The sequence below is a fragment of the Arvicola amphibius genome, chromosome 12 (genome assembly GCF_903992535.2).
Source record: "Arvicola amphibius chromosome 12, mArvAmp1.2, whole genome shotgun sequence".
NCBI lineage: Eukaryota > Metazoa > Chordata > Mammalia > Rodentia > Cricetidae > Arvicola > Arvicola amphibius.
Window position 1 is genome coordinate 164817169 of NC_052058.2, and position 24982 is coordinate 164842150.

The 24982-nt window shown below is 52.0% G+C and overlaps 1 protein-coding gene across 1 annotated transcript in view; it reads left to right on the forward strand.

Moving 5' to 3' along the window:
• The first annotated feature begins 452 nt into the window (after positions 1-452).
• Positions 453-24982, forward strand: part of LOC119802524 (guanylate cyclase D-like) — a 32325-nt gene continuing 7795 nt past the window's right edge. Inside the window, exons 1-15 of the mRNA XM_042054061.1 lie at positions 453-577; positions 1006-1088; positions 3722-4477; positions 6992-7287; positions 8336-8690; positions 9776-9860; positions 10436-10532; positions 10620-10748; positions 12142-12222; positions 16016-16192; positions 16719-16875; positions 17099-17248; positions 20251-20399; positions 22747-22910; positions 23982-24174. Of these exons, the coding sequence (XP_041909995.1) occupies positions 453-577; positions 1006-1088; positions 3722-4477; positions 6992-7287; positions 8336-8690; positions 9776-9860; positions 10436-10532; positions 10620-10748; positions 12142-12222; positions 16016-16192; positions 16719-16875; positions 17099-17248; positions 20251-20399; positions 22747-22910; positions 23982-24174 (2997 nt within the window). The remainder of the gene's footprint in view (positions 578-1005; positions 1089-3721; positions 4478-6991; positions 7288-8335; positions 8691-9775; positions 9861-10435; positions 10533-10619; positions 10749-12141; positions 12223-16015; positions 16193-16718; positions 16876-17098; positions 17249-20250; positions 20400-22746; positions 22911-23981; positions 24175-24982) is intronic.

A 24982-nucleotide genomic window follows, 5' to 3' on the forward strand; every position in this document is an offset into this window, starting at 1 on the left:
GGTGGAGAAGGGATGCGGGAAAGCCCACTGGAATGAGGTCTTATCCAGACCAAAATGAGGGTAGAAAAGCCATCTCATTCATGAAGCTTCAACCGGTCATGACACTGACTGGTTCTGTACCCTACCAAATTACTAAACTCTCTGGACCCAGACTTTGTTTATCTGAAAGTAATAATAGAGCCTCTGTGGGTAGCATGAACTGTGCTCGGCACATGACAGACGCTGATTGATGCTGGGTCCTGGGACTTGTCCCCACTCCCTGCCTCCTGTGTGCTCCAGTGCGACGGGAGCTGTCCACAGTGCTGAAGCACACACCTACCTGCTCTCCCTCCCTCCTAGCCTCAACTTTCCGTTCCTTTCTGATGTGGCTCCCCAGAGCCCTGGGGTCTGAGCAGATTCAATTTTCCAAATGGTTTCTCTGGGCTCCTAAGGGGGACAGGAGCAAATGAACCATGTCTGAAGCACTCCCCAGGCAGAAATCTCAGGAAGCTGGCACACAACAGGAGCAGCGGCCAGGACACCATGGGAGGCCCCAGGTCAGAGAGCGCTCAGATAGTTTGACCTCTGAGGACTGGGTGTGAGAACCTCAGGACTGACAAAGATGCAGTGTCCACTCTAAAGGCCACCATGGCAGGTGAGTATGCTGGGAGCATGCCCCGAAGAGAAGGCTGGGGTAAAGGGGGTGACCATGGGCTGATAGGAATTCTCCATCCTTGTCCTGTGGGCTGCTACCACTCTGGTTTGGTGTCTTTTTTTTCTGTTTTTTCGAGACAGGGTTTCCCTGTAGTTTCTAGAGCCTGTCCTGGAACTAGCTCTTGTAGACCAGGCTGGCCTTGAACTCAGAGATCCGGTGTCTTATATGCAGACAAAGATTTCTCCATCTCTGAGTTCTAAGACTCTGATGGGAGCCTTTAACTCCATGTGTTTGGCCTTATAAACCAAGCAGTAGCTAACCCTAAGGCCATCCCAGATTCTAAAACAATGTAAATCCCCTCCCCACTTCAGGGTGGCCCTTCCACCTATTGTGGCTATTACAGAGGGACCAAAGGAGCTTATGCCCCCGAGGGGATATTTAGAAGAGAACATGGGTAAGCTCAGAGACAGAGATCCCTGTCTCTAGGTGTTCTACCAGCTCATGGAATATCAGTGCTGATGGATGTTTAGAGACTTAAGATGCACACTGAGCTCTCTTTGCACAGTTGAGAAACCAGGGCACAGAAAGGTCTGGACCTTGTGCTACAAATCAGGACCAAAGCTGTAGTGAGAGGCTGCTCCTGCCATGGCCTATTGGCCTGCTGCCGGTCATTGTCCTATGACAGGCCATTGGCTGTAGCATTATTTAGGGACTGTGTCCTACCAGCAAGAACTCAGGTCAGGAGTCCTACCAGTGTCTTCCAGGACCAAAATGCAGCCTCCTCTCTGAGCTTCAGTGTCTCCATCTAGACGTAGAGGGGTTGACTTAGGCAGATGCTCCATATGAGGTGGATAGATAGATGATAGATTGATGGATGAATGCAGAGAGAGGACAGCTGTGTGTGTGTGTGTGGAGAGAGAGAGAGAGAGAGAAAGAGAGAGAGAGAGAGAGAGAGAGAGAGAGATCATAGGGATGTTGTGATTGATTGGAGGTTGGAGGCTAACTTCCAGTTCTGATTTGGTCCTATCTTTTGTGAGACCTTGGACAAGTCATTATCTACCCAGAATCAGTCACCTCCTCTAAAAATGAGAGTTGAGAGTCTCCTTGGGGGCTTCTGGGAGACCCCAGCAAACTCTGAGTCAGGGGCACTTTGGGGAACAGACTCTGAGGGAAGTGACTTCCACTTTGACCAATGAAGGCACATGTTTTGGTTCTCAGCTAGAGACAGGCAAAGACACTGTATAACCAGAGCTCATCCTATAGCCCTGAGTGTGGATGGACCTCAGCTGGATGCTAGACCACTCTGAGCATCACGACAGGGGCAGCTGGTTCCACAGAGCTCAGAAGCAAACAGGAGAACAGCCTTTCACCCTCCAGCCCTGAAGTGGGGAAGCAGGGTATTGCAGGCTTCAATTGGCAGGGCAAAGTGTTGGCCCTACACTCTGGAAACTCCCCAGATGGAGAGGCTGAGGCCTCGCACGAAGCTGAGCCTCAGCCTCCGACCTCCTTCCCGCTCAGTTCTCTTTGCATCTTCTGCCTCCCCTCAGAGATCTGGAGATGGAGGGGTGGTAATGAGGAAGAGGAGGGGTGGCTCCATTTAGTAAGCACAGAGCGCTCATCCCCACCACACACGCGACACATTCTAGTTTCCACGATCCACCAGGTCACTATTCGTAACTCCACTTTGCAGGTTGGGAAGCTGAAGCTCAAAGAACCTCAGTGTCCAGTCCAAAGTTACGAGCTAGTAAGTCTTCTATGTGGTTCCAAGGCTCTTTTCTCTTTCTCTCAGCAACCAGCATGATTTCTAAAGAGCGGGCCCTACCCAGACCCTTTTTGATGACATTCAGAGTAAACCTTCCCTTCTCTTGAACTACATCTCCAAGTGTAGGGTTAAAGTGAATTCTGTCTCCTTTAGGAAACATTCGCTGCCCTTGCTTGTCCCCACTCATCCTCTGTCTACGGCTCAAACTCATAGCTGACTCTTCCCTTGACTGAGATCTGCCTCCTTCACCTGGCAGTTTCCTGGGGGCCAGAACGGTTCTTATTCCTCCCCGAGGTTCTCAAATATAATGATATAAATGGTGTGGGAAGAAAGATAGCCGAGCCCTGTGGATGGAGAGGAGGCTATAGCAAGAAGGACTTCAGGGTGATGCTGAGCCCCTATTAGTAGAACAGTGGGAATCTCTGTGTCATGAATCGGCCACAGAGCTCGGGTGAAAGCCAGCTCTTGTCTTATTCAGAAGTGGGCCCGTTAGTCTCTTTGGCTCTTAAGGTCCCTGCAGGCTACTGGCTACAGAACTCTTGAGATGCTGAGTCTGGCCAGCAGGGCTTTAGGTCGAGGAATTTTGCTGATATTCTGTAGGACAGAGAAAGGTGTACTCAGAGGGAAGTCCAAGCATCCTGGTTGAGAAGGTCAAGTTCTGGGTGGAGCCTCCAAGCTGGATAGAATTGGGTCGTAGCTCATCTTCCTACTAACTCCACGCCAGTTACCCTAGCTTCTTCCTCTATACAGCGGGCTAGAGATGCTGTTTAATCCAGGCAGGTCTGTGAAGGATGCCAGGGATGGAACACATAGGTGTAGCGTGAACACTGTAACTCCGACCCTCTTGGACACACCCAGCATGTGAGCTACAGCACTTGACACATGTGCTTTGTTCCCTGGACCTTGGACCTTGGCCAGGACCCTGGGGTGAAGCTAGGCTTGTAGCAAACAGTAACATGGCAGGGAGGGCTTGGTCCTCCTAAGGACGAGCGAAAGAAGCAGCAGCAATCACAGGGTAATAGAGGTGGAGACACTGAGTCCCCGAGCTCTGGCAGGATGTCATTTTGTCACCGTAGTGACACTTCAGAGGAGTTTTGCTGTCCATATTTTCAGAGAAGGAAGACAGCCTTGGAGGCAAGGGATTGGGTCTTGGTGTTATTTCTGTAGGCAATATCCTGTTTAAAGTCCAGCCTGGGACTCAGCTTGTATATCACAGTTCTGAGCCAGTCCTAGGGAGTCCTTCAGATCGTGGCTCCAAGTGTCTTGCGTACCAATATGAGAAAGGCAGAAAGGCTAGACAAGGCTTATCCATGCTCCTCCCCTAGGACTGCGGCAGGACCTGAGCCTTGAATGCCAGGACTGGATAGCACCACACAGGAAGACCCGCCTTCCCTGCCAGAGCCGGTGGGGGCTCACTGTCCGCCATCTGAGGAAAGCCTCTTCCATATCAGTTCTCACTGTGGTATTTTGGGGTGTCCTGTGGGCTGACTCCCTTTCGCCGCCAGCATGGGCAAGAGAGACCTTCATTCTTGGGGTCCTGGGACCCTGGGACTGTGACCCCATCTTTGCTAAGGCACTCCCCAGCATGGCTGCCCAGTTGGCTGTAGATCGAGTCAACCAGGATGCCTCCCTGCTGCTGGGCTCCCATCTGGATTTCAAGGTCATCCCCACAGGCTGCGATACCCCCCATGCCCTGGCCACACTCGTGGCCCACAAGGACACGGTGGCTGCTTTTGTGGGCCCTGCCAATCCTGGATACTGCCCAGCAGCAGCTCTGCTGGCCCAAGGCTGGGGCAAGTCCCTCTTCTCCTGGGCCTGTGGAGCCCCAGTGGGAGGAGGTGCGTTGGTGCCCACTCTGCCTTCCGCTGTCCATGTGCTACTGTCTGTCATGAGGTACTTCGGCTGGGCCCGCCTGGCCATTGTGTCCTCTCACCAGGACATCTGGCTAGCCACAGCCCAGCAGCTGGCCACGGCTTTCAGGGCCCATGGGCTGTCCATTGGACTGCTGACCTCTTTGGGACCTGGAGAGAAGGAGGCCACGGAGGTTTGCAAACAACTCCACAGTGTGCGTGGTCTGAAAAGTAAGTATGCCTAGGTCCAGCCTGCTGCAGGCAGCCTGGACGTCATATGGCCACAAGGAGGCCCTGTCTACCAGCTGGGCTGAGCTCTTGTCAAGTCTCCATCCTTGCTGAAGGCTTCCTCTGGCAGCCCAGAGAGAGCGAGGAGCTTGTCACAGTAATCTGGCAGGTCTTCAGGATCATAAGCTTGGTCCAAATGTGGGTTGTGAAGTCCAGGGCATTCTCGGCGGTTGTCTTTGAAAGTTTCAGGAGTGTAACAAAGATCTAATCATGGCTAGCATTAAAGAAAAAGAGAGGAAGAAAGGGAGGGAGGGAGGAAGAGAGAATAAAAAGAATAGAATTGAGAATGAAATAAAATAGAACAGTGTGTGTGTGTGGTGTATATGTGTGTGTGTGTTGTGTGTATGTGTGTATCTGTATGTGTGTGGTGTGTGTATGTGAGTGTGTGTATGTGTGTGTATGTGTGTGCATGTGTGTGTATGTATGTGTGTGGGTATGTGTATGAGTGTGTGTGTGGTGTATCTGTGTGTGCACGTGTGTGTATGTATGTGTGTGGGTATGTGTATGAGTGTGTGTGTATGAGTGTGTATGAGAGTGTGTGTGTGTAGCTCTCAGAGCTACTTTCATTGTATCCCATAGGTTCTGATCTGCTGTTTTCATTTTCATTTGATTCTAGAAATTTAAAAGTTCACCCTACAATTCTGTGACGATTCATTCATTATTCAGGACTGTGCCATCTAGTCTCCAGTTTGCACGGGCTCTGTCGCCATTGACTTATGGTTTCAGTACACTGACATCAGATACAATAGATAAAATTGTCTCAGGTTTTTTTTTTTTGTTTGTTTGTTCAGAGTTGCTCTGTGTCCAAAAACGCAGTCAGTTAGTCGTCCACTCCTACTGTGCTGAGATCAACTGGCACCTTTACATCCGGTATTGTTTGTCATGAAACTGGGTACCTCAATGTTCAGTGCATATATGTTCATATTGGCAGTGCCATCCTAATAGACCACTCCTTTAACCAAATACACTGACTTTGTCTTCTCTGATATTTTAAAATCTAAAGTTTATTTAGCCAGATATTAGAATTGCAACACTTGCATGCTTTCCATTAACTTGGAATATCTTTTTATTATCCTTTAAACAAAGGCTGTCTTTCTTATAGACAACAATTAGATGGGTCCTGTTTTTGTTTTAATTCTTTGATATCTAATCCAATAATCTATGTCTTTCAGTTAAGGAATTGAAACTGTTAGCATTCAGGATTTTTATTGAAATGCATGCATTCATTTCTGTCACTTTGTTATTTTTGTAACATTTGGTACTTTCCCAATCCTAAATTACTTACATCTTTCTTGTGTAGTTTATCCTTTTTTTTTTGTCTCCTCATGGATGTGTTTATCTTTCTCATTTGCATCATGGTAGCTCAGGGGTCATGAATGTCTTTGTTTTTGATTTATATAGAAGGATACTATGAGGAATAGCTTTGCTGGGTATAGTAATCTGCGTTCTAAGTTAATTATCTTTCAGGGACTAAGCTACTGTCCATGACTCTTAGGATTCCTGTTGAGCCTCTGCTATTACTATGCTAGACCTGTTCTGGATGGGACTCGGTGCTTCTCGGTTGCAGCTCTCAACACATACTCTTTGCTCTGCATTGTCAGCTGTGCTATGACGTGGGGCTGTCTATCTGTCTGACGTGCTAAACACCTCTTTATCTGGATAGTCCCCTAGGTTTGGGAAATTCTCTGATACTCTTACTAAATGTGTAATTCCATGCATTTACCTTGAAATCCTCCTTCTTCTATGTCCATGGCTCGCAGGTCTAGCCCTTTAGTGGCACTGAATTGATCTCACGTGCTCCGTTCACACTTTCTTCTTATCTTTTCCACTGTCTGAATATTTGAATTCATGTGCTTTGACTTCAAGACCCAATAGTCTCTGTCTAACGCTTGATTCATTTTGCTCTGAGGTTTTCCACTAAGTTTTTATTTGAGTTATTGAACTATTCACCTTCACTATTTGAACTAGACCTCCAGTATCTCTTTTGAAATCAGTAATGATGACGATAATGTTTGTATGTATGATGATGTGTATGTGTGATGTGAGTGTATGGGTGCCCATGCTATGGTACACAGGCGTGTTCTGGGGACTGAGCACAGGCTGTCAGATCTGCCACTTATGTGGCAAGCATCTTTACCCACTATCCTCTTCTTCCAGCGTTTCTTTGTATGGAATCCCCTTCCATACAAGTGCTGACTTACTCCATTTGCTGCTTATTTGTGTCCTCTTTAGTTCCTGTAGTAATTTCTTTGCAGCCTCTTTGATTTTAGGATTTTTTTCACCTCAGCCATAATCACTACGGAGTCAGACTGAGGTCAACTCTCAACTCATACCCAGAATGCTTAGGGGCTGGGACTAGAAGTGTGACCACAGATTTGGGGAGCTCTGAGGACCTCGAGATTTGAGTTTCCGGCAAGTGGTGAAGTGTGAAGGTGACCCTGCCCTGTTCACCCCCAGTTGTGGTGCTATGCATGCACTCGGCGCTGCTGGGGGGCCTGGAGCAGAGTACGCTGCTGCGCCGCGCGTGGGAGGAGGGCCTGGCAGACGGGAGACTGGTCTTCCTGCCCTACGACACTCTGCTCTTTGCCCTGCCCTACCGCAACCGCTCCTACCTGGCCCTGGGTGACCGTGGACCCTTGCAGGAGGCCTACGACGCGGTACTCACTATCAGCCTGGAGTCCGGTCCTGAGAATCATGCTTTCACCGCTACCAAGATGAGTGGAGGGGCTCCTTCCCCACGGGAGACAGAGCAGGTGGGTGTGTCGGTTCGCTTCAGCCTGGAAGGTGGGACCCTGTGCCACAGTATGGGCACACTGTATCCATTACAGACCTCTGCCTGGGCTAGGGACCCACTGGGCTAGCCAGCCCCACCCCACTGTGGCCACACGACCTGTGCCTGCCTGCCTAGCCCGCAGGTGTCGGCTTGTGCTCGCCCCCATCTTCCCGCCTGCTGTGTAACTTCCAGGTACAGCGTACTCAGTTCCCATAACTTTAGTTTCTGTTTGTGCTTTCTCTTGGGGCACCCCACGTCTCTTCCCTCGCATCTCTCTAGCGGGCTGTGGAGACCAAAAGAAGTTGCCAGGAGTGGGATTCTCGAGGTCACCGCTGTGAATCTGGAAAGGACTAGTGGGGGGGGGGGGTGACTACCGGCATGGTTTTGGCTTATAGGACTCAGCCGAACCCCAGTGCCTGCATCTAACGAAGGAAAACAGACCGACTTGACAGGGATGCAGGAGCTGAAGGAGGTTGTTCATCTTCTAAAGATGAGAACTGAGTCTTTCATGTGCTACCATGTCAGGTGACAGGGACCTGGTAATAAAAAAATACAAGGTTCATTCTACTGGGAGACACAGACCAAAACCAGGAAACACGATAAACAAATCCAAATGGTGATCGTTCTGCCAAGAAGGTAGACGAGGACTGAAGGCTGGAGAGAGGTTGGAATAGAGGAATGGACAATGGGGATAGGATGGACCAGAAAGGCCTCCATGAGGAGAGGACTCTTGAGTGGAGCCCTGAGGGATCGGGAAACGTTCAGACGAGGACCCAAACAAAGAGCAACGAGGTAGAAACTGCTAAAGCCAAGAGTTTTGCTTTTGGAAGGTTTGAGATGCCAACAATACTTCTGAGATAGAGGAAGAAGCGCAGTGGTGGCAGTCATGGAGGCAGTGAGGTTGTTCAGTGGGGCTGGCGTAATGTGTGTCCAAAGAGACTGGGGGAAGAGAACGACCGTCTAAACAGTCCTGCAGGCAGGCCCGTGAGAGGTCCAGGGTGGTAGGATGAGGACTTTCTCTTCCACAGGTGTCCCCACTCTTCGGAACGATCTATGATGCTGTCATCCTATTGGCCTACGCCCTGAACCGCTCTGAGAACCATGGAGCAGGGCTCTCAGGGGCTCACTTAGGAGACCACATAAGAACTCTTGATGTGGCTGGTTTTAGCCAGAGAATCCAGATGAATGGGAAAGGCAGAAGGCTAGCCCAATATGTCATCCTGGACACAGACGGTGAAGGAAGCCAGTTGGTTCCCACCCACATCCTGGACACAAACACATGGCAGGTGCAGGCCCTGGGAAAGGCTCTACACTTCCCTGGAGGGAGCCCTCCAGCCCGTGATGCCAGCTGCTGGTTCGACCCCAACACACTATGCATAAGAGGTAATTCACTGATCACCCACTAATTTCTCATCTGACTAGCCATTCATCTGCCCATCCATCCATACACCTATCCTTCCATCCATCCATCCAATCCATCCATCTATCCATTCATCCACCCATCCATCCACCTATCCATCCACATACCCACCCATCCATCCATCCATGCATGCAAGCACATTCCCTAAAGCACACATGCTCACTGTGGCAGTAGTGACAGATTGACCAGGCTTGGGTATGTTCCTGTCTCCTTTTGTCCCAGGCTTGGCCAACCCTGTTCTTCCAGCTCAAATCTGTAGACACAGCAACTCTTGCACCTTCCCAGACATATGCCACCCCATCAGGCCTCCCTTGGCAGCAATGCTTAAATTTCTGACCCCAGGGCCACCTCAGCTTGCTTGATCACATCTGTTCTGTGATGCGTGTGTTCCTTATCATAAGTGAGCACTCAAGCCCTGAGCCATGTCCCTGACTCCATGGTCCTTACAGCTTCTCCCCTGAGTTTCATGTTCACAGCAGGGTGCCCAACCAGGCAGTATTGTAGCTGGAGACTTTTCTCTAGCCTGCCTGGTCCAGCTGGACTGGGTTTCTCTCCCGCCTGCTGATCCCTGCAGCTGCTTATAAAATAATCACTTGGAGGTTTAATATTAATTATGATTGTTTGACCAGTGGCTCAGGCTTCTTACTGGCCTTTGTTTACCAATGATAATAAAACATACAGAGGGGCATCCCACATCACGGGATTATCCTCCTTGCAGACTGAATTTGAATACCAAGAAGCCTCCTTGGGGAGGGAAGGGAGCTGAAACCCTCACCTGCCCATCTGCCCCTCTTTTCTTCTACAAATAGCAAATCCCGCCTCCTGTTCCGCCACTGCTCACTCTCAGGAGGAGAGAGCAGAACAAAGAGTGTCCTCCCATGGATGCTCTTGAAAACAAAGCCCTCCAGAGCCTTCAGCCTGTGACAGGTGGGAATGGCTAGAAACCTCACAGGGCAGAGACTGGAGAAGGCAGTATCCGGGTTGTGAGGGAATGGCTACTGCTTATTTAATGACACCTGCCTCTTCCCCCCATATCCCCCTCCCACAGGTGTACAGCCCCTGGACGGCCTCCTGACTCTCACGCTGGCCTGTGTCTTGGCACTGATTGGTGGAGTCCTTGCTTACCTCATCAGGTGAAGCTGATAGACCTGGCTCAAGCTTTTTGCATCCCCGTCCAATGGGGCCATCTCCATTAGCAACTGACAGGGGCTTTCCCCAGCTCTGCTTCCTGATCTCAGGGCCTACTGCCTCCTTTCCCTGTCTTGGCTGCACCCAAGAAGTGCCAGGAGCCCTGGCTGCCTCCTGAGAGCTCTGCTTGAGACTTGCGGCAGAAGCCTGTGATTTTGGATGAGGCTCTGCCTCTGAGCTTCAGGCTTCTGTTTGTGCAGTGTGGGACTAGCCAGATCCAGCCCAGGGATTCCCTCAGTGTTACAAATGCTTCTTCCCTCTGTGTGCCTGAATTCAGAAGCTCCAAAACCCCAACCATACCCACTCTCACCTCTAACAAGGAAACAGGTGTATGCATCAGTAGGCCCATCAGGGAAGTTGCAGACCTCATCCCAAGGCCAATGGTCTCTGAGTAGACAGTATTTAGTGTTCGCCAGCCCTGAAGCTGACACAGGAGGAGATGTGGAAAGACTAGGGGGTGGTGCTGAGCCAAAGGCAGGGCAGAGAACCTGACTGAGGCCCTGCTGTCTCTCACTTCCAGGTTAGGCCTCCGGCAGCTACAGCTGGTGCGGGGCCCCCATCGGATCCTGCTGACGGCCCAGGATCTCACCTTCCTCCAGAGGACCCCCAGTCGGCGGGTGGGTGGGCAGACCTGGGCTGGGTGGGCAGGTAGGCAGAGGGGCAGGTTGGGTCTGGTGTCTTGATTGCCCCTGCTCCTGTCCCAGAGGCTGCGTGGGGACGGTGGCAGCGAGCCAAGAAGTATGGTAGAAGGTGGGAGCCCAAGGTCGGTGATTCAGGGGTCAGCAAGGGGCCTACCGGCCGTCCTGGAACATCCCAACGTGGCCCTGTACCAGGTGAGGGCTGTGGCTACCCTACACCAGGCCTGCAAGACTGTCTTTGACTTCTGGGGTCTCCTGTTGGGACTTTCCTGGTTCCCCTAGCACACAGACAGCAGCTCCAGAACTAGGAAACAGGACACCTCCCTCCCACCAGCGTGGTCCATGGGCTGACCTTGGGAATCAGTCAGTCTCAGCTGCTTGGCTTTGTTTGGCCTTGACCCAGAATACCCACCTGCTCAAGCAGTGAGATCCCCAGATCCTAAAACCCAAGGTGAAGGCAGTACCCAGTCACAGGCACCTCCAGCTCACAGGGAATCTACAGAGTCAAAGGTCAGAAAAGCAATATTACAGTTGCTGAGAACACAGCCATTTTCCAGATACCGTTAGTCTCAAGTACAAGTATTTACTAATATATACTAATATATGATTCTTTGCCTATGGCTGCCGTGATTACTGAACTTGGCTAATTGTTTCCATAGGAAACAGTACAGGCTCTTGTGGCTTTTTTTTCCACCTTCTTCCTGCCCCTCAGCAACCCCACCTTTTCCTTTTCCTTCCAAAGGGAGCTTTAATAACACACAAAGCACAATAACCAGCAGGCTGCAGGTGAGGCTTGCGGAGGTGACCCACGAGGGACCAGCAACCCGCTAGGGACCAGAGCTGGAGGTGGGGGTGCTGGGACCATGCTGGGAACTGGGCCTCGTCCTCTCCTGCCCTTCTGGAATCCTTAGACACAACTTTAGTATCACAGGTGCCTGAGCCCTGCATGGTAAAGCTGGCCTCCAGCCAGGACCTGCTTGTTGGCTGTACCTCATTAGTCTTTGTGGGTTGGCTGCCTCTCTTTGCAGAGTCCAAAGCTGAGGCTCGGACTACAAGTTATCTACCTAGGTCTCAGGTGGGGGGAGCCTCGGGTCCACCAGCCAGAGCCTCCCCCCACCCTCTGAGTCTCAATAAAGTCTGCTTACTGCTCTCATTGGCCAGGATATGCCCAGCTCAGAACACAGAAGGTGACGTATAGGGTAGCCGCTACGTTCAAGAGATGATGGATTGGCCTGAGATCGCCCAGCTGGGAACTAAAGCAGGCAGGCTCTTGTTCTCATGTTCATGTCTATTTATTTATGTTTTCTTTAGCATCCCGACCAGTTATCCCTCTCCGCTGTCCTCCCAATCTCCCCCTTCTCCCTGCACCAAACTACTCCTTCACCTCTGTTTCTCTCCAGTCCTGGAACTCGCTCTGTAGACCAGGCTGGCCTTGAACTCACAGAGATCTGCCTGCCTCTGCCTCCTGAGTGCTGCGATTAAAGGTGTGTGCCACCACCATCTGATTAAACACACACACACACACACACACACACACGCACGCACGCACGCACACACACACAACTCTTTGTTTTGCTTTGTTTTGCAGGGAGACTGGGTATGGCTGAAGAAGTTTGAAGCAGGCATGGCTCCTGAGCTGCGGCCGAGCAGCCTCAGACTCCTGAGGAAGGTAGGACCACAGACAGAGGGGTGCAGGGGGCCAGAGAGGCATGTGCTCAGGACACCCCCACTGGTCTGGACTGGTCCCTACTCCTTGGGCAGGCTTCTGGCCTGAGAGTCATTGCTTTCATTGTTAGCACTGCCCGGTGACATGTCATCACCATGGTCACCATCACACACCAGCATCCCGCAAGCCATGTCGGCATCCCAGCATAAGCCTTACAGCTCTCTGGCAAACTCTTCCTCACCCAGCAATGGAATCTGGGTACCACCAAGGGTCCTCAGTCTGTGCCCGCCTCCCTGTATCCATCCCTGAATCCATCCCTGAATCCATGCCTGTATCCATCCCTGTATCCATCCCTGAATCCATCCCTGTATCCATCCCTGAATCCATCCCTGTATCCATCCCTGTATCCATCCCTGAATCCATCCCTGAATCCATCCCTGTATCCAACCCTGTATCCATCCCTGTATCCATCCCTGAATCCATCCCTGTATCCATCCCTGTATCCATCCCTGTATCCATCCCTGAATCCATCCCTGTATCCATTCCTGTATCTATCCCTGTATCCATCCCTGTATCTGTTTTTACTCATACGCTGGGCAGAGTTTTGGGCTTAGGAGAAGAGGTTCTGTTTCCCGAGGGAACTTCAGTCACCATCATGGACCATATAAGCACCTTTTCCCAAGAATATGGCCATCAGCCAGGTGGTGGTTGCGCACGCCTTTAATCCCAGCACTCGGGAGGCAGAGGCAGGCGGATCTCTGTGAGTTCGAGGCCAGCCTGGTCTACAAGAGCTAGTTCCAGGACAGGCTCCAAAAAAGCTGCAGAGAAACCCTGTCTCGAAAAACCAAAAAAAAAAAAAAAAAAAAAAAAAAAAAAAAAAAAAAAAAAAAAAAAAGAATATGGCCATCAGAGAGGTACATGGGAGGGAAGGCAGATCTTAGGAAGATCTCCTGGTGTCCTGTCTCCATGGACTACCTGGTGTCCCCCTCCCTGTAAGACAGAGCCAATACTACCCAGCCCAGGAGAGCTATGGGCAGGACAGGGTATATACAGAACAACCTAGAACCATCCCTGGCAAGTGGCATGCCTTTGAGAAATGGGGAATTTCATCAGATTGTGGCTTTGGTTATTTTTTATTATACCCAGCACTGGCTATCTGAAATGAAATTCCAAGAGATTACGTGACAGGGGCCAGTTAGGCATTTCCCTTGTAGTCAGTTTGAGCAGCTTCTCTGAGAAAGGTCAACCAAATTTGGGGGTTGCTTCAGGGTAGACACAGAACTTCTCCGAGCCTTTACTGTACGCCATTCTGGCTATCTATCGGTGTATAACAATGTACCCCAAGACGCAGTGGCCAAAAACAGCAGTGCTTTTATATCTTATACTTTTGTAAGGAATTTGGTTAGGGCTCAGTTGGGTGATTCTGTTCAGTTTTATGACGGGTGGAGATCAGCCTATGGGGTTTAGCAGTCAGAACTGGGCGAGCCGTGGCTGTAGGCCAAATCCGACCCACTGCTTATCTTTATAAATAAGTAGGGACACAGCCATGCTCTCTCCTTTATGTATTGTCTCTAGCTGCAATCCTGTCTCCCTGGCAGGAGTGAGTATTTGTGACAGAGATGGTGCAAAGCCTAAAGTATTTACTATTGGAGCCGTTTTAGAAAACCTTGTGGTTTCTTGGTTCAGAGGACCCAAAGATCTCCATTCATGGGCAGGGCAGGTGAGGGCGGAGTCTAATGGGATCTGACTTCTTTCTTATACTCTCAAAGCTGTCTACTGGTCTCTCCAGATTCAGGGATGGTCTTGGGGTACTGCAAGAGATGGGAAATAGGAGCTGTTATTTCCTAAGCCCTGGACCCCAAAACATGTAAGACTGCCCCCACAGTGTTCAGTAGTTCACAGTAGTAACAGAGCACACTTAGGGAGGGACAGAGGTCACCTCTCCATGGCAGGAGCGGGAACGGCTTTGAGGCTGTTCTTGGGGCTCTCAGAGGAGGGAGAACATGCAATCACCCCTCCCCACTTAGTTGACCTCTGAGCCATCTTTGTGAAGAAGACCTTGCCAGTCAAGGGTTAGATCTGTCCAGGTTGGGCCCTCCGTTAGGGAGATGCCTTCCTTCGCTGCAGGCAGGAGCCTTCTGCTCCCCATCCTCCTGCAATCCCGTAGGCTGCTGCAGAGAGGATTGATAGGATTCAGATCAATGGTATCCGTCAGGTGGAGAAACAGACCTCGATCTGACTCTGGAGGTACCTACAGCTCCTCTACTCCTCCATCCATGATGCTTCCATTCATTCATTCATTCATTCATTCACTCACTCATTCATTCTTCTACCAATCTGCCCATCTATCCATCAATGAGTCTATCTGCTCATCACCCACCTCTTCACCCATCCAATCCCTGTCCATCTGTATTCCTCTTGCCTGTCAGTCCATCCATTCAATTATCCACCCACCTACTGGCCATCCACCACCCGTACCCACCCACTACCCCTCTGTCTATCTACTTATCCTCTTGTTCATCTGCCCATCCACCCACCCATCAGCTCACACCATCCACCCACCCATCAGCTCACACCATCCACCCACCTATCATCAGCTCACACCATCCACCCACCCATCAGCTCACACCATCCACCCACCTATCATCAGCTCACACCATCCACCCACCTATCATCAGCTCACACCATCCACCCACCTATCATCAGCTCACACCATCCACCCACCCATCAGCTCACAACATCCACCCACCCATCAGCTCACACCATCCACCCACCTATCATCAGCTCACACCATCCACCCACCCATCAGCTCACACCATCCACCCACCCATCAGCTCACACCATCCACCACCCATCAGCTCACACCATCCACCCACCCATCAGCTCACACCATCCACCCACCCATCAGCTCACACCATCCACCCACCTATCATCAGCTCACACCATCCACCCACCTATCATCAGCTCACACCATCCACCCACCCATCAGCTCACACCATCCACCACCCATCAGCTCACACCATCCACCACCCATCAGCTCACACCATCCACCCACCCATCAGCTCACACCATCCACCCACCCATCAGCTCACACCATCCACCCACCTATCATCAGCTCACACCATCCACCCACCCATCAGCTCACACCATCCACCCACCCATCAGCTCACACCATCCACCCACCCATCAGCTCACACCATCCACCCACCTATCATCAGCTCACACCATCCACCCACCCATCAGCTCACACCATCCACATACCCATCAGCTCACACCATCCACCACCCATAAGCTCACACCATCCACCCACCCATCAGCTCACACCATCCACCCACCCATCAGCTCACACCATCCACCCACCCATCAGCTCACACCATCCACCACCCATCAGCTCACACCATCCACCCACCCATCAGCTCACACCATCCACACACCCATCAGCTCACACCATCCACCCACCCATCAGCTCACACCATCCACCAACCTATCATCAGCTCACACCATCCACCCACCTATCATCAGCTCACACCATCCACCACCCATCAGCTCACACCATCCACCCACCCATCAGCTCACACCATCCACCCACCCATCAGCTCACACCATCTACACACCCATCAGCTCACACCATCCACCACCCATCATCTCACACCATCTATCCACCCCCATCAGCTCACACCATCTATGCACCCCCATCAGCTCACACCATCCACCCACCCATCAGCTCACACCATTTACACACCTGTCCCAGGGCCTTGATGCCCAGGGCCCTCTAACGTGCCGTTTGCCTCTGTAGATGCGGGAGATGCGGCATGAGAATGTCACTGCTTTCCTGGGCCTTTTCGTGGGCCCCGAGTTTAGTGCCATGGTGCTGGAGCACTGTCCCCGCGGCAGCCTAGAGGACCTGCTTCGGAATGAAACCCTGAAGCTCGACTGGACCTTCAAGGCCTCCCTGCTGTTGGATCTGATCAGAGTGAGAGGCTCCCCAGGAGCTAGGAGTCAAGGGGGTGGGGAGGTGGGACACGCTCAGATCTCCCACAGCTTTGTGTAAACGGAGACTGTACTTTCATTTCCCAGTTCCCCAGACCCCAATAATCACATAAAACTATATTAACTACAACACTGCCTAGCCAACAGCTCTGGCATAGTTTTAACTAGCTCTTACATCTTAACCCATTTCTATTATTTTATATTTTACCACAAGGCTGCCTCACCTCTTGCTTCTTAGGCAGCTACATGGTGTCTGTCTGACTCTGCCTTCTTCCTCCCTCTGTCTCTGTTTGTATTTTCCACCTAGCTCTATTCTGCCCTGCCATAGGCCAAAGTAGCTTCTTTATCAACCAATGGTAATCAACGTATTCACAACACACAGAGGGGAATCACACATCAGCTTTGAAATCTGACAATGTCAAAAACAAATTACGGCCAGAGGCCTCTGGGTCCCATAGATGTTTCACGGTCCTTCTCACTCCTCAATGACCTCACATGCCTCCTACCAGGGTGTGCGGTATCTGCACCATCGGCGGTTCCCCCATGGGCGCCTCAAGTCCAGGAACTGTGTGGTGGACAGCCGCTTTGTGCTCAAGATCACTGACCATGGTTACGAAGAGTTCCTGGAATTCCACTGTTCTCCCAGGCCACAGCCAGACCCAGAAGGTTGGCTGGGCCGTGGGGGCCACCAGTAGGGTGTGCTGTATTGGCGTTTGTGAAGCAAGGGGAGGGGGAGGTGCCCACAGTTTTTGTGTTGGGACCTGGAATTGGTGGGTTTTCTGTGGTAGAAGAACCCAAGGCTCTTGACCTGGGAATGCAGAAGAACAGATACTCTTAGGTCCTCTCGGGCGCAGAGGTGGCAGCAGAAGACCCTTTCTTATGGTTGCAGAGCTTCTGTGGATGGCTCCTGAGCTGCTGCGGGGGTCTGGGGGATCCGGGAAGGCCAGCTTCAAAGGCGATGTCTTCAGCCTGGGCATCATCCTGCAAGAGGTGCTTACCCGAGGCCCACCCTACTGCTCCTGGGGACTCTCAGCAGAAGGTACGTATCCTCCCCTGTCAGGATTCCCTGAACCTCAGACTGATCCTGCAATTGTCCTCCCACCCCACCCCACCCCACTGTCCAGTCCCAGAGATCTGTCCTGCAGATTTTCGGGGTATCTCAGCCAGAAAGGTGGGGAAGAGGCACAGCTGAGCTCTTGATGGATGATCTTTTAATCCGTAGGGGCCTGACTTTTGCCTTCTTCCACCAAAGTCCTGCCCAGTGGACACTGCCCATTTCAGGTTTAGAGAGTCAGGGAGGGCCAAGGTAAGAGATGTAGGGAGTCGTTTGGTCTCTGTGCCTCACATCTGGAAGATCACCCAGGTAGGCTCTGCAAGCCTTGTTTCCAGGTGAGGCCCTCCAGGTAGGGCATCAACCTTTGGGTGAAAGGATCAGAGGCCTTCAGATGGGGATCGGCCCAAGCCTGCTGCATCCTGGAATGTGCTTTCTCCATCCTTGAAAAGTGAAGAACCCAGAGCTTAGCTTTCTGAACTAGGTCTAAAGCCGGCTCCGTAACCATGCGCCCCGCAATTTTGAATAAATCCTTTACGGGTCTAAGCCTCAGTTTCCTTACCCGTAAAATGGGGACCAGGGTGCCTGCCTCATAAAGCCACTCTGTGTGCAGCTTTGTACACAGATCCAGGGCCTGAAACGTGATAGGTGCTCAGTCAAATCTGCCTGGGTGCTTTGGGACGGGCTAATGGAGTCTCACATTCTCTTCTGTATCCCACATTTTGGAGGATGCCTGTGAGCATAGGGCCCTTCGCGGTTTCCCAGGCACTCTCTCTAGTGCTCCGTCTGATGCCCTGGTTGGTAATGGATGACTTTCTCAGAGAAGATTTAAGTATTACTCAAAGCAGGGCAGGGCCTTCTCAAGGAGGGAAGTGGGATTTGGGTGACGCTCTTCTCATCCAGGCATGGCGTGCTTAGGGACCCGGTGAGCAGCCTCCTACACAGAAGCCAGTCCTGTGGAGGTCAGTGTGGAGAGCAGTGGGTGTGAACAGTAAACCCGGCACAGCAAGAGGACCCGGGGACCACCCCAGGGCTATTGCTCTTATCATCCTCTAAGATGCTGAAACCCAGGCCTGGGGGAATGCCTCAGTCAGCAAAGCATTTGCCGTGCAAGCATGCAGACCCAAGTTTGGATCCCAGCACCCACGTAAAAAGCTGCGTGTGGTGGTGCAGCACTGGAAAGGAAGAGACGGGGGGAGCCCCGGGAATTGCTGGCCAGACAGCCAAACTGGCAAGCTCCAGGTTTAGCGAGAGAGCCTGTCTTTAAAAATAAGATGGAGGTCGATTACGGGAGACACTCGACATTGATCTCTGGCCTCTACATCTGTGCCATCTGCGCACACGCACCCCCAACACCCCCCCCACACACACACACCCTACACGGAATGCCAGAACCTCCAGACTCTCCTCAGCTTTTACTATCTGCTGGCTGCAGAAACCCCCGATGACAGATGCTGCTCAGAAATCTGCAGTGCTTTGAAATGGATTTACATCTCATTCATCGCAATGCAATCGGCGTGCTTTTAAAAACACAGCTGCGTGTGTGTGTGTGTGTGTGTGTGTGTGTGTGTGTGTGAGCGCACTTCCATCCGCACGCTCTTCTTTGTAAGCACACAGCCTCCCAGCGCCTGTGGTCGGAGGCCCTTGGGGTCTGCTGCCTGAGGCTGGGACCTTCTAGACGGACTGAGTGGAGATCCAGCCAACTGTCATGTCTGCTCTTTGCTGGCCTGTGGAGACGTTCCCTTATGCCATGAGCCTCAGTTTTCCTGTTTGTAATATTGGAGATTAACAGCCAGTGTGTGGTAGCACAGACCTGTAACTTCAGCATTCGGGAAGCGGAGGCAGGAGGATAGCGAATTTGAGGACAGCCTGAGCTGCACTGTGAATTTCAGACAAGCCGTGGGCTGCCCTGCTTCAAACCTGCTTCAGAAGCACAGCAACCAAGGACGAGCACCCAGTAGAGCCGTAGCCTAGCATGAACAAAGTCCTTGGTTTGAACCTTAGCATAGCATAACCAGGCGTGATGGCACACGTCTGTAGAATTGGGATCAACACTTGGCATGCGTGGGCATCAGAAATTTAAGATCATCTTTGGCTATATAGTAAGTTTGAGGTCAGCCTGGGGGAGATCCTGTCTCAAACAAACAAACAAACTCCTACCCCAAACCAATCTAGGTGGCCAATCTAGGGTGGGGAGGGTACTGTAGAGGGAGAGAAGAGGGCCCCAGGCCTCCTCGGAGGTCACCCTGCTATGGCCCAACCTGTCCAGATGACCGATGTCCTACGTTGATCTGCAGGTTCAGAGCCTGAGCACAGAGCCCAGCCCCTCTTCTTCTCAGTTTTGATGAACTCTTGGCTTTGCCAGAGACAATTGTCTGGGGTGGGGTGTGGGATGCAGGCACAGGGTGGCAGAGCCAGAGAACTCGAGCGCTGGTCCCTGTGGCCTCCCTGTACGGGCCTCACCCGGTGGAGCAGGGATGTCTTGGATGTCAGTCTCATGAGGAATGCTGTGGTCTCTGGGTGTTGAGACCTGTATGGAGGGCTAGGCTGTCAGGTTTCAACCACAAGGCTGGGAATCTCCAGAACAGCAGCCTTGGGAGAGCCTGCCACAAACCAGGCGCTGCCTTCTGCACCTCCTACCTCAGCACCCCTCAAGAGGAGGCCCTCTGACCCTGTTTCACAGATGAGGAGACGGGGGGGGGGGTGGTGAAGGGATTGCCATCTTCTCCGCCACCCCACAGAGAATGGTAGCAGATTTGGAACTGAGGCCCAGCTCTCCTGGTCAAAGGCTGAGACCTTTTCTCTGGCCACAGCCTGAGGCAGACCAGGAGAACAGCAAGGATGTGTGGCCTGACCAGCTGTGCAGGAGACATGGAAAGTCCTGGGAGAATCCCTGAGGGCCCAATTCCCCCTTCCCTGCCCTACCACAAGACCCCTCCCATAATCCCTCAGGGCATCTTGACCCAAGATATCCATGGGATTTGCTGCAGAGATCATCCGGAAGGTGGTGTCTCCCCCTCCTCTGTGCCGGCCACGGGTGTCCCCTGACCAGGGACCCCCAGAGTGCATCCAGCTGATGCAGCAGTGCTGGGAAGAAGATCCAGATGACAGGCCCAGCGTGGACCAGATCTACACACAGGTCGGTGTTCCCCAGAGGCACGGGGCTTACAAGCACTCCTGTCCACAGGCCTGGCTTGGCCCAGGGCAGGCCGCATGCATCTCCAGGGCCTGGAGATGATAGGTAGTCAGGGGACACACATCAGCAGTACCACTTTGAGGAGGACTGTGGTGATGAGCTGCAGGCAGGCCTGCTTTTCATCCCGCCCGGCTCCCGCATGGTTAGCTTTACACCCGAAATAACAACACACAAACTGTATTCACTTAAACACCGTCTGGCCCATTAGTTCCAGCCTCTTATTGTCTAATTCTCACATTTTGATTAACCCATATTTAGTAATGTGTGTAGCACCACGAGGGGTGGCCTACCGGGAAGATTCTAGCCTACGTCCATCTTGGGTCGGAGCTTCATCGCATCTGACTCAGAGAGGAGAGGCATGGCGATTGCCCGAGACGTCTGCCTCACTCCCAGCATCTTGTTCTGTCTACTCCACCCACCTAAATCCTGCCCTATCAAAAAGCCAAGGCAGTTTCTTTATTAACCAATGAGAGTCCTCCCGTAGAGAGAGGGCCACGTGTGCCATCCTGCGGGTCTAGCCTTTTCTCAGTCACTCCGTCTTCACGGCAACCTCCTGAAGCACACTGCCAGTCTTGGCTCTGTAGAAGATACAGGAGGCAGAGGCAAGCTCCCAAGCGACCTCACCAGGCAACTGGCTGTGTCCCTGAAGAGCTGCTGAGGAGACTCACCCAGGACCAGGCCTCCTAGGACCTGAGCTGAGGAGAATTTAGTGACTACAGAGACAATCCTGGTCCCCGAGTCAGTGAGGGGGAGACTAGATGAGCTCAGGGGTCCCCCTAGCCTACTTTGGGACTGCAGTCAGAGAGTTGAGGCAAGTCTGCACCTGACTGAGCAGGACAGCTCTCCCCCAGGGCCGACCCATCAAACCTAGCTCTACATCCTGTTCCGGTCTCACAGTCCCCAGCCACAACACCAAATTACCATGGTGAAGTTCAGCATCTCAGACAGGCAGGAGAGGAGGGACAGAGGCAGCATGGCAGAACGAGACGATCTACAGGGCTCCTTGGGACATTGGCACATACCCCACACATACTGTGGCATCACAGGGTAGCACCCGCTCCACAGATGACCCTCTGGATTTCAGAGTTAACAAACTCCAAGGGCCACAATGATGGGGGGGGGATGAGTTAGGATGAACAGAGATGGCTGAACAGAGACGATGATATCTCCTGGCGAGGTTAGAGGTCATCCTAGCTAGAAAGCCAGGGAAGGAGGCACTGGCTTTGCTACTCCATATCTGTGACGAGAAAAACCCCTGTCCGAGGCCCATGACAAAGAAGATATGGGCACACACTGTGCTTAGCATGATGAAGGTGGGATTGCATCACGCCTCAGAGAGGGCAGGGTCAGAAGGCCTGAGCCAGCTACGCCGATTCTCACCCGTTGTTTGGGGTAACTAACCTCCCCTGTTCTCTTAGCCTCCTTCTATGAGGGCTGGAAAGAGGTGTCACTTATGGCCACAGAGACCTGATATGAAAACCCAAAAGAGGCTTCTCTCTGCTTGGCAGTGGCAGTAGCTGGTTTTTTTTTTTTTTTTTTTTTTTTTTTTTACAACAATGGGTTTAACCCTCTGTTGTCTGCATGGACATTGGTGGATCGTGTGATCAGTGTTTTCATTTTGGTTTCATTGCTAGGAAACTTGCTTCCAAACACTGATCGATTTCTACGTAGAAACCCTTACTCCTGAAGTTAGTCTTTATTTTCCCTTAATCTTTAGTTTCTTTTGGTTCTAATGCCCTTGGATACTTAGAGAGGGAGAAGAAAAATGGAATTTTATATATTCTACTTATCCATTTGTCCATCCTTCTATCCGCCCACCCACCCATCCACCTATCCATCCATCCATCCATCCATCCGTTTGTCCCTCTGTCCATCTGTCCATCCATTCATTTGCCCACAACTCATCCATTCATCCCTCCCTTCATCAGGACCCCATTCATGCTTTCACCCACCCATAATGACTCTATCCATCCATCCATCTGCCTTGGAGAAGAACACAGAGTATCCTGCCGACAATGTTACTGTGAGACCATATGTAATCCAGTTTTATGTCTGTCGATGATGATGCTTGTCTGAACACAAATTCCTCTGCTAAACTCTGTTCCTACTGACGCATCCGATCCAGAGATCCCCCCACCTCCCTCTGAGCCCCTGTGTCTTGCTGATCCATACATCTGCCTTCACTTCTGCCCATCTCCCCAGCTGGAGGGGCTCCGCCTGGCTACTCCCAAGCTGTGGGCAGGAGGTGTTGGTCCGTATGAGTGAAACGTAGATCCTGTTCTTTCTCCAGTTCAAAAGCATCAACCAAGGCAAGAAGATGAGTGTGGCTGACTCCATGCTGCGGATGCTGGAGAAGTATTCCCAAAGTCTGGAGGGCCTGGTCCAGGAGCGGACTGAGGAGCTGGAACTGGAGAGGCGGAAGTCAGAAAGGCTGCTCTCACAGATGCTCCCTCCGTGAGTTGCCTGCAGTAGCATGGGACCAGCCACGGGTGGCAAGGCCGCAGCTTGGTGCAGCACCACGCAGTAGCCCGCGTCAGCTCATACTTCGGGAGTCTGACCCGAGTTGTTCACTTCAGGCATTTTGAAGCACAGCACAATCTGGCGAAAAACTGTTCTCGCGATGATGAACTCAGTCCCGTGTGCAGAACAAAGCTTGCCTGAATCTCTTTGAGGAACAAAATCAGCTAATACAGATCAGACCCGACCATGTTGAAACTCTTTGCAAAGTGCATGTGACATCTTCCATAAAGATGGGTTCTGTAGGGTGACGGAGAAAGACGTTAGGAAAAGGGTCTGAGGGGGCCAGGTGCCAGCTCTGGCCACACAGATTGCACAAAGTTCACCAGGCTAGAAAGAAAAGCATGTTGGCTCCAGCCTTCTGGGAGGAAAGTGGGTCTTGTATTCTTTTCCTTGGAGGAACAACCCTGTGTGCTTAATGTCCTAGGTTCCCCTAGTGCATGTCTGTGAGCACAGACAGCTCCGTGCCCCCTGCACATGTTTTGATGCTTGAGCACACATGTGTGCACGTGTGTATGAGCACAGAGTTCAGCGTCAAGTGTTATTTCTTAGAATACCTTCCATGTTGGGTTTTTGAGGTAGAGTCTCTCTCTTCATGGTCTAGGTTTAGCTGGGCTGACGAGCAACCCCAGGGCTCTTCCGGGCTCTGCCTCCTCAGACTGGGATTGCAAGCATGCATACAACCCTGGACTTTTACGTGTGTTCTAGGAATCAAAATCAGGTCCTCAGTGTTATACAGCACCCTTACCGACTGATCCTCCCGCCCTTTATCTGACTTAGCCTTTTAGCTTTTCCTCATGCATTGGGCCCTGGGTTATATATACTGGTGTTGGGTTCCTACTGCCCATGCCCTGGGAGCCAGGAGTGTCCACACTGCTTCCTAGTGTCCTAGGAAGTCAGGCCAGGTCTGCAGAGCATAACTGGTACACCGGCCAACTTGGGACTTCCTCCCTTTCATATCTCCAGCCTCCAAATGGGGTCTTCACCCGGCCCCTCCTGTCCCTTCAGGTCTGTCGCCAATGCTCTAAAGATGGGGAGGACGGTGGAGCCGGAATACTTCGACCAGGTCACCATCTACTTCAGTGACATCGTGGGCTTCACCACCATCTCAGCCCTGAGCGAGCCCATTGAGGTGGTGGGTTTCCTCAATGACCTCTACACGCTGTTTGATGCTGTTCTGGACAGCCACGATGTGTATAAGGTGAGGACAATAGGAGACAATAGGAACTTGGTGGCTCAATTCTGAGCCCCAGAGAGGAAGGAGGCTGGCCTGCGGCCACACACAGAAGCAGAGCCAGGAGGAGCCCGAGTGGCCTTAGGCTACCATAGACACTAGACCCTGCAGACATACAGTGGGGACCCATAGAGGCCTCTGTTACTGCCATGGGAGTACTCAGACCCCCTCCCCCTCTGCTGCCAGGGGCGGGAGGGGGGATTCCATGGCTCCAAGTGGTGTCTGGCGGCCCACGCCCCAGCCTCCTGTGGATCCCACAGGTGTCTCCTCAAGCCCCCTTTCTTTGATCTGCCCTGAGTCACCTTGGCCTGTCTCCCCTGCCTCTGCTAATCCTTTCCTCACACTTGTGCCCCTCCCTGCTCTGAATCACGCCTTGGCTTCTCCACTCTGAACTCTGGCCAAGAGGCCTGCATCTTCCCGGCAGAGGGAAATGAAATCAAACAAGGCCTGCACACCCCTCCAGATGTGGGGAGCAACAGGCCCAGTCCCTGTGATGTGTGACGCGTCTCTCATCACTCCCGCCATCTGCCTCGGTTTCCCTCCCATCCGCAGCAGGATCTAGTTACAGCTTTGGATCTTTTCTGGTCTGAAAAGCAGCCATTCAAACAAACACATGTGTGGGGATCGGGGTGGGGTGAAGGGGTGGGGAGGAGGGGTGAGGCGGGGCTGAGAGGACCACCCCGGCATCAGCGTTGCTGAGTAAGCTCTGCTCTGGCTGTAGCATGGAATTGAGTATTGGAGCTCAGGGCACAGGACAAGGCATGGGACAGGAGAC